The sequence below is a fragment of the Lichenostomus cassidix genome, chromosome 1Aa, assembly GCF_008360975.1.
Source record: "Lichenostomus cassidix isolate B80296 chromosome 1Aa, HeHo_3.0, whole genome shotgun sequence".
NCBI lineage: Eukaryota > Metazoa > Chordata > Aves > Passeriformes > Meliphagidae > Lichenostomus > Lichenostomus cassidix.
In genome coordinates, this window is record NC_139480.1 from 38,337,373 (window position 1) to 38,350,725 (window position 13,353).

General features: G+C 53.7%; 2 protein-coding genes across 2 annotated transcripts; both read left to right on the top strand.

Annotated features, from left to right (window-relative positions):
• Positions 1-1,033: 1,033 nt before the first annotated feature.
• MYF6 (myogenic factor 6) lies at positions 1,034-2,955 on the top strand. Its single transcript, XM_085045745.1, has 3 exons — positions 1,034-1,755; positions 1,998-2,088; positions 2,301-2,955. The coding sequence occupies exons 1-3, from the start codon at positions 1,240-1,242 to the stop codon at positions 2,417-2,419; spliced, it is 726 nt and encodes a 241-aa protein (XP_084901871.1). The 5' UTR covers positions 1,034-1,239; the 3' UTR covers positions 2,420-2,955.
• Positions 2,956-5,687: 2,732 nt separating this feature from the next.
• On the top strand, positions 5,688-10,598 carry MYF5 (myogenic factor 5). The gene is made up of 3 exons (XM_085045741.1): positions 5,688-9,486; positions 9,944-10,019; positions 10,161-10,598. The coding sequence occupies exons 1-3, from the start codon at positions 8,980-8,982 to the stop codon at positions 10,352-10,354; spliced, it is 777 nt and encodes a 258-aa protein (XP_084901867.1). The 5' UTR covers positions 5,688-8,979; the 3' UTR covers positions 10,355-10,598.
• The last annotated feature ends 2,755 nt before the right edge of the window (positions 10,599-13,353 follow it).

Below are 13,353 nucleotides of genomic sequence, written 5' to 3' on the forward strand. Positions count from 1 at the left end.
AATGTGACCTTGAGCTAAGATCAGAGGAAAATTAGAATAAGCATAGATAATATATTATGTATAATATATTTTTTAGCAATTTACTGGACAAATAACATGTTATTTAAAGAACACAAGGCAGTACAGGAAAAGAGGCAAACAAGCCATTTTCCCATTCCTCTTTCTTTATGTGAGATAGTTCCAGGCATGATGTGACATTACAGTGTAAGCTAACAGAGAGTGATCACATGCTCCATTTCTGTCTCAGTGTCTAGGAAACTCTGTATACCCTGCCAGGCCCAAGGGATTAAACTGCAGTAAGACCATATGCCTTTGCTTGCCCTAAACAGTGTCAAGGACAAGGGCTGTCCAAAGAGCCCCATCACACTGTAACCCAGTCACCTGGAATCACTCCTGTCACCTCATGGGCAACGTGGGAAAGTTCAGACTAGCTGAAAGGCTAAGCTGAGGTGCACTATCTGTGGGTGCCTCCTCATCACAGCACAGCTCTGCTTTGGCAACCTTCCCCATGTGTGTGGAGGAACAGCGAGCTTGGCTCCTAACCCTGGGCTGGCCCGGGTGGCTTGGGTCACGGGAATGGCGTGCTTCAAGGGGAAGGGGGCGGGCGGGGGGGGCGAGAAATAGCAGGGGCTTCTTCTGAAAATATTAACCCCTCTATTTGGAAAATGATGGCTGCCGTTGAAATCTCTCCGTACAGATCTATACTTAGCCCCGCTCAGGGAGCGTGCGCCGGGGGTGTGAGGGGGTGGGCTGGGGGAGGACCCCCTGCGCAGCCCCGCGCCTCTGTCCTCCAGCCGTACCCCCGAGGGCTCGGCAGCGGGGCCAGGGCTGCTCCCGAGCCCCCACCTCGCGCCATTCGCTGCACTCCGAACTCACGGGACTTCGGGGGAGGGTGGAAAGTTGGGTTGTATTATTTTTCCGCTTTAGTTGGTTTTTTGGTTTGTTTTTTGGTTTGTTGTGATTTTTTTATATTTTTCTGATTTGTCACCCACCTCTGGTGTCCCCCCTCCCCCTTCATAATAGGAGATGTTCTCAGGACAGCGCCCGGGAGACTGGCTGGGATCAGTTTTGGAGGGTGATACACCGCGACAGCTAAAAGTTGGATAGGGTTTCAGCAGCTCCTATATAAAGCAGGGGGGACTTATGTCACTGCACTAATTAAATTCCATCTGGGTTGTTCCTCGGGGTGTTTTTGAGACTGCCACCCAACTCAAGCAGGCAGAGAGGCCGAGGGACAGCATGATGGACCTATTTGAAACTGGGTCCTATTTCTTCTACTTGGACGGCGAGAATGGAGCCCTGCAGCAACTGGAGATGGCTGAGGGATCCCCGCTGTACCCAGGCAGCGATGGCACCTTGTCTCCATGTCAGGACCAAATGCAGCCAGAGGCCGGCAGTGACAGCAGCGGAGAGGAGCATGTGCTGGCACCCCCGGGACTACAACCCCCTCACTTCCCCGGCCAGTGTTTGATCTGGGCTTGTAAAACTTGCAAGAGAAAGTCGGCCCCCACGGACAGACGGAAAGCAGCCACCCTGCGGGAGAGGAGAAGGCTGAAGAAGATCAACGAAGCCTTCGAGGCTCTGAAAAGGCGGACTGTAGCGAACCCCAACCAGAGGCTGCCCAAGGTGGAGATACTGAGGAGCGCCATCAGCTACATCGAGAGGCTGCAGGATCTCTTGCACAGGCTGGATCAGCAGGAGAAAATGCAGGAGATCGGGGGGGACCCTTTCAGCTTCAGCCCCAAGCAGGGAAATGTAAGCACTGCCGCTTGGCCCCTGCGCCGCCCAGGCAGCGCCGCCGCGCCCGTTCTCCCTCCTCCTCTTCGGCACAGCCGCTGAGGGGGCCGGGAGGGCTGGCGGGCGCGGCGGTGCTCCTCGGGGAACCTGCCACTTCCTCGGGCCTCCAGAGCTCTGCCGGCCCGGCCCGGGGAGCCGCAGCCGCCCCACTAACACCCGTCCTCTCCCCATGTCTCCCCGCCCCCGCCCGTGTGCCGCAGATGCCCGGTTCGGACTTCCTGAGCACCTGCAGCTCCGACTGGCAAAGCGTTTCTGACCATTCCCGAGCCCTAGGAGTCAGCCCCAAAGAAGGTAACTCGTCCCGCGGGCCCCGCTCGCCGCGCTCCCGGCCCTCCTCGCCCGCCGCCCCCGGGTCCGAGCAGCCTTCCCTCGGCCCGACGGCCCCAGCGGTCCGGCTCTCCGCTCCCTCCCTTGCCCGGGCTCTCCGGCAGCCGGGAGCCCCGCGCCACAGGCCCGGAAGGAGGAGCGGTCTGTTCGTTAATCCCTTTCCTCTCCTTGAGCAGGAGTCTCCGTTGTCGAGTCGTCGGCCTCCAGCAGCCTTCGCTGCCTCTCTTCAATAGTGGACAGTATTTCTTCCGACGAGCCCAAACTGCCCGGCGCGGAGGAAGCGGTGGAGAAATAAACCCGGGTTTGTGGTAGTACATTTAACGGAGATGGAGCCCCCACCCTCTCTCCTCTAAACTAAGTAACGAAGCAAATTAACACAGTGGAAAGCCCAAGCAGGGGCTTTTTAAGGTCTAGTCAAGGTACACCTACCCCAAAGAAAATGGCTCCCACTGACTCGAGCCAGACAGACTTTCCCCATTTTCTTTGCCTTTTCTTTTTTCCCCCCGAGTTTTGTTTTCTTTAAATTGTGTTGCATAGACCACCTTTTTTTTTTCTTTTTTCTTTTTTTTTAATTTAAGATACTTATCTATATACCGGTGATCCGCTTTTTCTGAGACTCACCGGGAGGTTCATTCCTGTCTGAGTGAAGTTGTTGGTTGCATTTCGTGTGAGTCATATTTAAAGAGTTCCCGCCTCATTTCGTTCCTGTAAATAATTTTAGTACTGTCTTTTCTTTTGTAAACATATATATTTAAATGTTGGAATGTGATATTGTATATAAGAACAGATGGATTTCTTGGATTGTAAAATAAAGCTCTTTGTGTTACAGTGTTTTCCTCCCCTCCTCGTAATATCATAATAACCCGACCCTGGAGTTAAAACCTGCCACTGACTTCAGCGAGATGAAGACCAGAAGAGTCAGGCCCGTGTCGCACAAGCACGACCCGTGTGACTGGAGGCAGGACATGAGACAGATTTTTCCTTTGCTTGCTTCTAAGGACCGTCCCTCCCTCTCTATGGCCGCACCCGCGGTGTGAATCCCCCGTCTCCCGGTGGGCTCCTGGGGAAGCCGGACGGGCACGGGTGGGTGTACGGGCAGGACCTGCCGCCTCTCCGGCCACCCGCAGCGCTCCGCGGCCCGGATCCTTGCCGTGATTGCAGAATGCACGTCCCTTTGGGAAGCGATATTGCTCCCCTAAAATATCCCACAGTGCCGCTCGAATACCTTGCCAGGCAGAGGCTCTTCTTCAGCCTCGTCCTGCACGTGGAAGGTGAGGTTAGAAACGGGACGTGCAAAAAGATACCTCCTGCTCTTCCCCCGCCGACCGCCAGCCCCGGTCTTTGTGCTGGGAGAGGCTCAGTGCGTCTCACCTTCCCCTCTCGGCACCGAGGACTTGAACGCAGGCCTTGTCTGCGGCTGAAATGATGGGCCTGCTGCACTAACGGAGCAGCAACTGGCTGTGACAGGAGCCCGCTCCCTCTGGGGCTGGGGATGGGGGGAGCTGTGGTTACTTCCCAGGAGAGGTAACTCCCCTTGACTTCCTTGAGCCTGAGGGGGAAGGGAATGGGGTCCTTCGGTGAAGAAAGAGTTAAGCGACAGAAAGGGTTTGGAGGTGGGGGGGTAACAACATATGAAGCCTTTCACTCAGTGATGTAAAAAAACACAGTCTCTCTCAGGACGGTGGAACGGAGCTGCTCACAGTCAGAGCGTTACGGTTTGTAATAGATGGTACCCCCGGGAAGGGGCGACCACCAGGAACAGCGCATTCTGCCCGAGGCACACACACACACAGGGCTCGCCGGAGAGCCTGCACAAGTAAACAGAGGACACATCAACTGTACCCGCGTGCGCTCTCCTCATCACCTTGAGCCCTTGACTTATTCTTTGTTTCTGTTTTTTGAAAGGTCACAGTCGCATTTCGGGAAGGTCTCCCCCTTCCTGGCCATCTCGGGCACGGATACGCTCGTCTCAAGTGGAAGCTCTGGGCAGAGCATGCTCTGAAAGCTGGCTCTCCAATCGCCGTGCCTTCCTACCACCCTTTCTGTGCCGCCGTGGCCAGACAGGTTTTTACACCAGTCATGTGCTAGCTCTAATTACGCTTTAATGAGATTCTCCGTTGTAGGGAGTAATTACAGCAGGACAGGGTGGGGAGCACAGTGATGCAACAGTTTCCCATTTTGTTTTCGTTTCAAATTAAACCCCGTTTCCTCGGGGAACCCTCGGACTCTTCAGAAAGAGAGCGCGGGTCGGGGAGCGCGGGTCCTTGCGCGCCACCTCTGCGACCTGGCGAGACGGGGGAGACGGTGCAGCTCGCTTCTATAGCGAAGGCACTTGACCAGCGAGAGAGTATTTCAGATCGGACTAGTCGCCTTCCTAATTTGTTTCAAACCCCGCCGGGTCTGCGGGAAGGGCTGCCCACAGTTTATAGGCGATCCGAGCCCCGCGGGACCCGCTGCCCGCATCAGGGCAGGAGCCGTGCTGAGCCATCTCTCAGTCATAGTGTCGCGGCGACACCGGGGCAGCCGACTGTCAGATTTACTCGCAACCGAGCATTCACTTCAACAGGCCCGTTCCGCCCGGTAGGACCCCCACGGCAGCGCCTCCTCCCGCAGCACGGTAACTTGAGCGATTGTTGGAAGTAAGCTGGCCTAAAGGAGAGTTTTTTCATTAAATAAAGAAAATACCTCACGAAGAGACTCCCCGTGACCCCCGCGGCTGCAGCTGACATGCTGGGCTTCCCAGTGAAGGTCGTCAGTGTGTTTCCAATTAAAATGTTTGTGTTAGATATTAATAACGATAATCTTTACTTAAGTCCCCAGCCAAAGCAAACAGGGCCCTGGAATCACAAAATCAAAGGGCAATAACTGGTAAAGACAAGAGGTTTGTGATTTAATGAAGTCTGTTTCCGGAGGGACAACGCACAAAGTCATCGAAGTTTTTACGCGAATGCAAGTTCCCCTGCCGTTCCCTGCTCCCTGCTGCGGGCTGGAAATCCCATGCTCAACAGAGGCCCTCTCGCCTGTACCTGCTCCGCTCCCGCGGGAACCACCTGCTCGCTCCCTGAGGAGCGGAGGGATGCGGGGCTCCGCCGGCCCGCGGTGCGGGGGGCCCGGCCCGGCCCGGCAGCGCTTCGCCGCCCGCCCGAGGCGCCGAGGCGCGGGAGCGATGGGGGAAAGGGGGAGAAGATGGGGTGCCTGTCTGCAGTGCTGCCGCGTTGTCACCGCTTTCCTCTGAAGTGACGCAGGCGTGTTTAAAGCCGTATTTTTACTTTGAGGCTAGTTTTCTTTTATTTTGCTGGGCCATTTTGGTTGCTTGGTTTTGGTTTTTGTATTGTGCATCTTTATTTTCCTCCGTAAAATCGCCCGCAATCCTGGGAGGGAAGCGGACAGCCAGCAGCAAGCTCAGGTCATTCTCTGATCTCCAAGTCAAGCAGTCAGGCAGTGACACAGAAGATACTTCCACGAGAAAATTCCTGCGTGAATCACTGCTGCTTTGGGGACCCCGTACGATTTTTCCACGGTTTCCATCTTTCTGTAGAGAATGAGCTAGGGATGGGTGTAGGGGGCAGGGAGGAAGGAGGTTGAATAATTGAGCCATGTGCTCGCTGGGATGTCCCTCCGACAGCAGGAACTGGCAACTTTTCCCAGTCTCAAGGCTGCTAAAAACCCCCTCGTGTCCCTTTGATCTCTCCTGGGAGTCCCGGGGACCCAGCAGAGGCCAATGCCTTCTTCAGCTGTCCTCTGTACAAATCCCTCTGGCAGGTACTAATGTGTTTACTTAGGTGCGTACGGTTCCCAGCACTGGGGGGAACCAAACGTTTCTCACACGGCTGGAAGCGCCCGGCCCCGCCAGCCCGACTGGGAAACAGTTTTGCAGTAGGGGCATCACGGAGGAGCCCTCGCTGCCGCTGCCGACACCCACAGACCCGGAGCAGAGCGGCTCGGCAGCGTTAAGTTACACCCTCTCGCCGCCCCGCCCCGCGGCCCGGGTGTGCGCTCCGCGGAGCAGGCCGGGCACAACGCAAGGCGCTCCGGGACGCCGGGGGTGGGGGTGCGCCCGGGGGGACCGCAAAAACCTTTCACCCCCTCGGTCCGGTGACTTATGGTTTCGGTAGGATTTTCTTCTCTCAAATAGAAAGGCGTGGGGCTTGGAAAAAGATGGTACTCTCTGCAAACGGTGCCCACATGGGATGGAATCCCTCCAGCAATAGGTGCGGCACGGCGATTCCTGAGGATCGGGGAGCGCTGGGGTGAGGAACACCATTTAAAGGGATAATGACACGTTCACCACTTTCTACCAGACCACAGGAGCAGGCAGTGTCCGATGCTAAGGCTGTTCCCGCTTTCCAGACTTGAGCCTGCTGAAATGGAGCACTATCCTCCCCCGGTCCCCACCCCGCCCTTCCGCAGCAGCCTCATTAGCCAGCTTTGTAGTTCATGTTTTCTCTCCCCTTTCTTTAGTTCCACTCGCCTACTGCATTTTTGCAAATTTGTTTTGGGATCACTTTACCAGAGGAGCCGGGGGCTCCTTAAGGGATACTAATTACTGGGGTTTTTTTTTCTTCCTGAGTGACAGGCTCTTCCATGCTTTCTTCCATTTCCCAAAAAATATTCAAGGAAAAAGGAAAGAATTTTTTCCAGCTCTTCAAAGACTTTTGGGGAAAAGCAAGTTTCCTAACAGCCCCAGCTCCGCTCAGTTAAGAGTAAAATCTGGGAGTTAAAGTTCTGCATGCCAGGAGAGCGGGACTGACGGGCTTGGCATTGTGCACTGGGAGATCCGCAGTGCATGCTTGGAGAGAAACCAAGCAAACAGCAACTCAGAAAGGTGATCGGAACTGCAACCGGCATTTTAAAGATCAAGTTTATTTGTGCACGGAGCATAAATATGTAAACAGGTCTATTTTAGCTAGCACAAGCGTGGTAAATCAAATTGTGCGTATGTGTGTGTGCACGCCACAGCCCAGTGAAGAGTTCAAGTTACTGCCGAGCAGAACCCCTCCTGACTGACGCTGTCTTAGGAAAACAATAGGGAACTGTCCTGTTTCAGATGTGGCCCAACGAAACAGCAACCTGCACCTCAGAGCGGCAGAAGTCTGAAATTCTGAGCTTTCCCATTCTGTAACTTTACTCCTTTATCGACTCCCTGCTTTTTATACAGTATTCATTTCAAAGGGGGCTCCTCGTATTTACAGCCCCAAATAAACCAAAGCAGTGCAGATGTAGCCTTCCTCAGCCTTTAGATAATTAAGCATCCGTTTGTAGGAATAAGGGTGTGTATATGATTGCTTTTTAGGAAAAATTTTAGTCTAGGAGTGTAAATCCACCTTTGAGGGCTCGGGGGTGGTGGCAGTGGGGAAAGAAGGATGGGTTCCCTCCAGCCCCAGCCCAGGCGAAGCTGCTTGCCTCTCTCCACCTTGCCCGTGTGGATCGGAGGGCTTCCCGGCGATGTGCATTGCTAAAGGGCATCTCTCTCAGGAGATACTCCCTACCCGCCTTGCTCACTTGATCAGTGGCTCCTGGAGACAACTGCCTCGCCACGCCACCACATTACCTCTTCTTGAAGGAAGGCTAACTGAAGGCACCTTTTTCCTGGGCACACAAACCGGCTCCGTAGCGTTTGAACCGTTGCTGGGTCATTTGTTCTCCGCTTGAGTTAGCCCAGGTCACATAATTTTATTCCCAGGTAGGGAAGGTTTCCTTTGCCTTCTCATAATATTTTCCTCAGCTACAAAAGCCACCTGGATGAAACCAAAGGATTCCTGCGCGTTAGCAAATGCCTGTTAAATGGCTTCATTACCACTCTAATGACCCTTGCACCGCTCCGATCGGCTACTGCTGCGGCTGGGGCTCTGCAAGGCTTTTGTCCCCGACTTGTGTAAAGTTACTTAGGGATTGCGGGGCTAGAAATTTTACACTTCCAGGAGGGGTTTGTTGCACTGGCAGCTGGGACGCATCTGTAACGGTACAAGTTTGCCTGAAAGCAGAAAATTAGCAAGCCCAAGGCAGTGCTTGACTGTTGTGTCTCTAACAGCACCAGGTCACATGAGTAGGAGAAAGAATGGGAAGGGGATTTGTCTCGGAGCAAACACATACACTTCTCTTTTTTGACTACCTTTCCTTATGACCCGATCCGACAACACTAAAATCTGGTTTCCCCCATTCTCGTCTCTCCTGGCCACAAGTAGCTGTGCATTGTTGTCCCCCAGTTTGTAAATTTGAGCGGTTGGTGACACAACTTTAGTTACAGGACAAAGCACTCCTCGAGATAAATAAATGCATCTTAGGTCTAAGAAGAAGGTTATATTGTTTCAGGTTAGAGCTGGATCACGGGCTGTGGCAAATAAAGATATGCAAGTAGACAGGGTAGGTGTCCCCACCGAGGAAGCCTGTGATGGCGAATGGGAGGTGGGAACATCGTGACGAGGAAGGGCTCTATAGGAAATGTCAGTGGTTCGTGTGTGTCCTCGGACCCTCTCTCTTTCCAAGCCAAAACTGCAAATTCCCAGATTTGGTTAAAAATTCGGAGATGTGGCAAACAGTTCATGGGAGGTCGTTCATTAGAAAAGTGCCCATCTCTCGGCGCTCCAAAGGAGCGGTGCAGAGCAAATTGTCTCCTGGGGACTGGAGGGGGCTTGCCCAGACAGCTCCCGGCAGGGGCTGTGGTGGGATATGCTAATAAAGACTGGCCGCTGCGGTCCGGCCTCCCTTTCCATGTATATATAAGGGCCCCCCGCATCAGCCGAAGGACACTTGGTCTCGGGTCGCTAATTACGGAGGAAATTGCCCCAGCGCGCTGCGGAGCGCCTCGCCGAAAGCCGGTGGCCGCCGTCCCGCACTGACACCTCCGCAGCAGGGATGGAGGTGATGGACAGCTGCAAGTTCTCCCCGTCCGAGCTCTTCTATGACAGCTCCTGCCTCTCCTCCCCGGAGGGCGAGTTCCCCGAGGATTTTGAGCCAAGGGATTTGCCTCCCTTCAGCTCCCACGAACCCCCCGAGCCCGCCTGCTCCGAGGAAGAGGAGCATGTCCGAGCTCCCACTGGCCACCACCAAGCTGGTCACTGCCTCATGTGGGCTTGCAAAGCCTGCAAAAGAAAATCCACCACAATGGACCGGCGGAAGGCAGCCACCATGAGGGAGAGGAGGAGGCTGAAGAAAGTGAACCAGGCTTTTGAGACCCTGAAGAGATGCACCACTGCCAACCCCAACCAAAGACTCCCCAAAGTAGAGATCCTGAGAAATGCCATCAGATACATCGAGAGCCTCCAGGAGCTTTTGAGGGAACAGGTAGAAAACTACTATCACCTGCCGGGACAGAGTGGTTCCGAACCGACCAGCCCCACTTCCAGCTGCTCCGATGGGATGGTAAGAGAGAGGCAGGAGCGATAGAGCTGTGGGGACCCCAGGGAGGCCCGTGGGGAGGTCCCCCTCGGCCCAACGTTGTGGGACCAGTCCCATGGGTGTGGGACGGGCCGAACGCATCCGCACATCAGGAGAAGGCGGGCGGTTTGCCTTAGAACAGGCCCTTCGCAGATGTTGGCAGAGCACGCACGGGGGCTCTCGGGGTGTGCGTGGGGCCGATAGCGCTGCCGAGGGCACCCTGCTAGCGCCCCAGGCCCCGGCATCCCCTCTCCTCCCCTCTTAGCCGGCCTGGGCGGGGGCAGACGGGGAAGGCGCTGCCCAGCGCCAGCAACCTGCTTGGGGGGCGACTGCTTCGCTCCGTCCCCGCTGGCCTTTATGGCCCTTTCCCCTCGCGGGGAGCGTCCCGCTGGCCCCTGGGCGAGCGCTGCAGGCCTGGCACTCGCCCCTCGCTCTCTTGCAGGCCGACTGCGGCAGCCCTGTCTGGTCGGCGAGAGGCAGCAGCTTCGACGCCGTCTACTGCGCCGAGATGGCCCACGGTAAGCCCGACTCGAGGCGGGGCGGCCGGGGGGGAGCAGAGGCGGGGCCCGGGGGATCCCCCCGCTCCCGTGCCGTTTGGGGAGCTGTGCGGCACCCCGCGCTAACGCGCTGCCGTGTCCCCGTCCCTCCCCTCGGCGCAGGGTACGCCGCCGATCAGAGCAGCGCCCTGTCTAGCCTGGACTGCCTCTCCAGCATCGTGGACCGTCTCTCCCCGGCGGAGGAGCCAGGGCTGTCCCTCCGCGACGCCGACTCGCTCTCGCCCGGCGCCAGCATCGACTCGGGGCCGGAGACGCCCGGGACGCCGCTGCCCCGACGGACGTACCAGGCGCTATGAGGGGCCGGAGGGCCGGCACCCCGCGCCTGCCGCTGCCCGCCCGCCGGGGCCGCCTCCTGCGAACGCTTCTCGGGCGACAGGGGCAGCCCCGGAGCTGCCTGGGCCGCCGCTTGCCTCGGGGCTGGAGGCAAAGGGCCCCGCCGGGCCCGCCCGGGATCTCCCGCACCCCGGCAGGCGGACCCCGGGGCTCGGGACACACCGCTACCCTGGAAACCCCGCTGCAAATAAAACGTGCTGTGAGAGAGCTGTCTGGCCGGCTGGTTCTTTGAGTGCATTCCCTGGCATGGGGGAGGGCAGCGACACTGTCGAGTCCCCACCCAGCCTAGTCGCCCCTCGGCTGCTGCCTGCAGGGGACCCGCCTGAGCCGGACATGGAGTGTCTTGCCGGGCTGGGGCTTGGCAGCTTGTGTCTGTCCACCAGTGCGTGTTATTCTGTGACCACCAGCAGCAAAATGGAGCAACAAAAATGTGGAAGTTTAGATTCTCACACTGTATGTCCTGTTATGGGCAGAGTTTCCTTTATTTTCTGCGAAAGTAATATTTCATAGTAATATTTTGCTATCCTCTCCTCCCACTATTCCTTTCCCCTCCTCCTCAGCAAAGCTCATGTTTCTTTCACTGGGTATGAAGACAGGCTGTTTATTCCAGAATTTGGCTGTAAAGTTGCATGGTTACTCTGCCCTTAAAGCAACTATATGATCTAGCTCTGATGGTCTGCTGGAGAATTTTAACTATTGCTCTGGCAGAGACAAATTTAACAAAGTAGTAAGAACAAGCCACATGTATCTCTTTCACAAGCCACGAGGTATATTTCACAATATTTGGAAAGCAACAGAGATTTACTTGCTCCTAATGACTTTGGTCTTACCAACCAGGATTCAAATTCATTAGTCTACATGGCTCTAGAAAACAGCCAGGTCAAATCTTCATGCGTTTTCAGACTTAACTATGATAGTTAACCTAATAACTTAAACTATTTCCTTCCAGGCACTAAATGAAGTCTGTCTACCATCAAAAACTTCCAGCTCTTTGCATTCCTCTAGTTATAATTCAAAACTTTCTTAGCCACCACCCCCCCCCCCCCAAAAAAAAAAAAAAAAGAAAAAGAAAGAAAGACAGAGACGAGATGGAGACATGGGCTCCTTCAGTGCATCCAGAAATGTTTCACATTATAATTACTCTGAGTGGGAAGGGATATGTACACCTCACTGTAGTATAGTATAAGGATATATTTGCCATTTGTGGATAAGGATGTATTTGCCATTTGTGTTTGTGTTACTAGCACTCAGTGGCCAAGGGGCCTGGAAGTGGTATTTCACCTCTGATAAATCTTTCACTTGAACGCAGCCCAGCTTAGTCATGTCACCAGAAGTTGTCACCTGACTGCTCTTTGGCAGCATCTCTGAACCTAAGATAAAGGAAGCCTTTGCTTAGGGGTGGCTCTGTCCCCACAGCACACTGAGGGACTGTGTCCCCCCCAAGGGGCCACAGAGGAAGCGAGGTGGTATCTGCCTTCCTGAGCCTGCAGCAGGGCAGTAGCAGCTGTGTGTCTGACACAGGGCAAGGCCAGCCTGCCCTTCGTGCACAGCTTCCCTCAGAATTACTTTCTGCCCTTGCTGCATAGCCTTGAGGTGTTTTTTTTCTCCTGAAGAATATTTCAGGCGGAGCCTTTACCAGAATGGGTTTTCAGTGTATATAGATATGTCTGAACTGATCATGGAGTAGAAAAAGTGGTTTGAAAACCCTGAGTATAAGTCATGCAGAGGTACAAACAAGGTATTCTCACACTCTTGTCATTACAGATGCTTCAGGAGTGTGCAAGTGCCTTAACACTGACATAGTCTTTCTTGGTTCTGGGGGATCACTTCCCGGGCCTTCTGTTCATAGGAATCCTTATGCAAGACTCTGAATGTCACTGGTTTTATTTCCTGGTTTCTCACATATTGCTGCAGGGTTGCAGTGTTTGCTCCTCTCAATCAAAATACCATCCCAAGGATACCTCTTATGCCCAGGATTTAATAGAATGCAGATGATTTTAACTGGTATTTTAAAGTGAGCTAAGCTGGAGAACTTTCAGCATTTCATTTTGCACTGTGCTGACCTTGGCAAGTGATCTCGGATGAAGTATGCAGAGTAATACTAGAAAATCACATGTCGGTAATGTACACCTCTCTTTGGCTGGCAGACATTTTAAGAGTTGCAAAAAGGTCAATACTTCTGAGAAGTAGCTTTTCAGAGTATGAGGAGAAGCATTCCGTCTATGAGATGTTTGCCCACAGCCTCCTAAGTCCAGCCACAGTAGCTTACAGCCTGTAGGCTTTGCTATACACCTCTAGGAAATAAAATCTTAATTACAGGACATCTATAAAAAAAGCTTCCGTGGCCCAAAAAGTGCAAAAATCCTTCTAAGGAATGGAAGTGAACACCCTGAAACTGCCTTTAGTCTGTGGATTGGGAAGAACATCAAGGTTGTTGGAAGATACACTGTTGTGGTCAGATTTTACATATTTAATAATAATAATAATAAAATGGAACTGAAAAGAATGATTTATATTCTGCATGAAACATGTTCATTTAAGGAAGACTGTGCCCAGAAGTAAATAAGAAGGTGATGGTCTAGAAAGCCTGAGCTCCACCTGCCCCAAGTCCTACTGTGTGTCTGACTGCTTAAGGCTCTGGGACAGTGTGCAGTGGCCTCACAGGCAGGCAGGTGCAGGGATGCCTCGTGGTTTACACAGAAGCTGTGTATAGCAAGTTTTTTGACAATACTCACTGCAAGGAAGGGCACAATTCTGTACATTTTTTAGAATACAATTAATGTATTTTACCTCTGAAAACCATGCTTATTTGGCTTAAATGATGACTGAGGGAGGCAGCTGAGCTTCTTTTTTTTTTTTTTTTTTTTGGTGTGTGTGAAAAGTTTCTGGTATCTTTTGTTAACAAAGCAGAGATCTTTAGAGAAATACATATTTTAAATTTAGATAAAAAGGCACACTGCAC

Coding starts and splice junctions, on each gene's coding strand:
- MYF6 (XM_085045745.1), top strand. CDS start 1,240: ATGATGGACCTATTTGAAACTGGGTCCTATTTCTTCTACTTGGACGGC. Junction 1,756..1,997: donor TCAGCCCCAAGCAGGGAAAT/GTAAGCACTGCC, acceptor CGTGTGCCGCAG/ATGCCCGGTTCGGACTTCCT. Junction 2,089..2,300: donor AGGAGTCAGCCCCAAAGAAG/GTAACTCGTCCC, acceptor CTCCTTGAGCAG/GAGTCTCCGTTGTCGAGTCG.
- MYF5 (XM_085045741.1), top strand. CDS start 8,980: ATGGAGGTGATGGACAGCTGCAAGTTCTCCCCGTCCGAGCTCTTCTAT. Junction 9,487..9,943: donor CCAGCTGCTCCGATGGGATG/GTAAGAGAGAGG, acceptor GCTCTCTTGCAG/GCCGACTGCGGCAGCCCTGT. Junction 10,020..10,160: donor CTGCGCCGAGATGGCCCACG/GTAAGCCCGACT, acceptor CCCTCGGCGCAG/GGTACGCCGCCGATCAGAGC.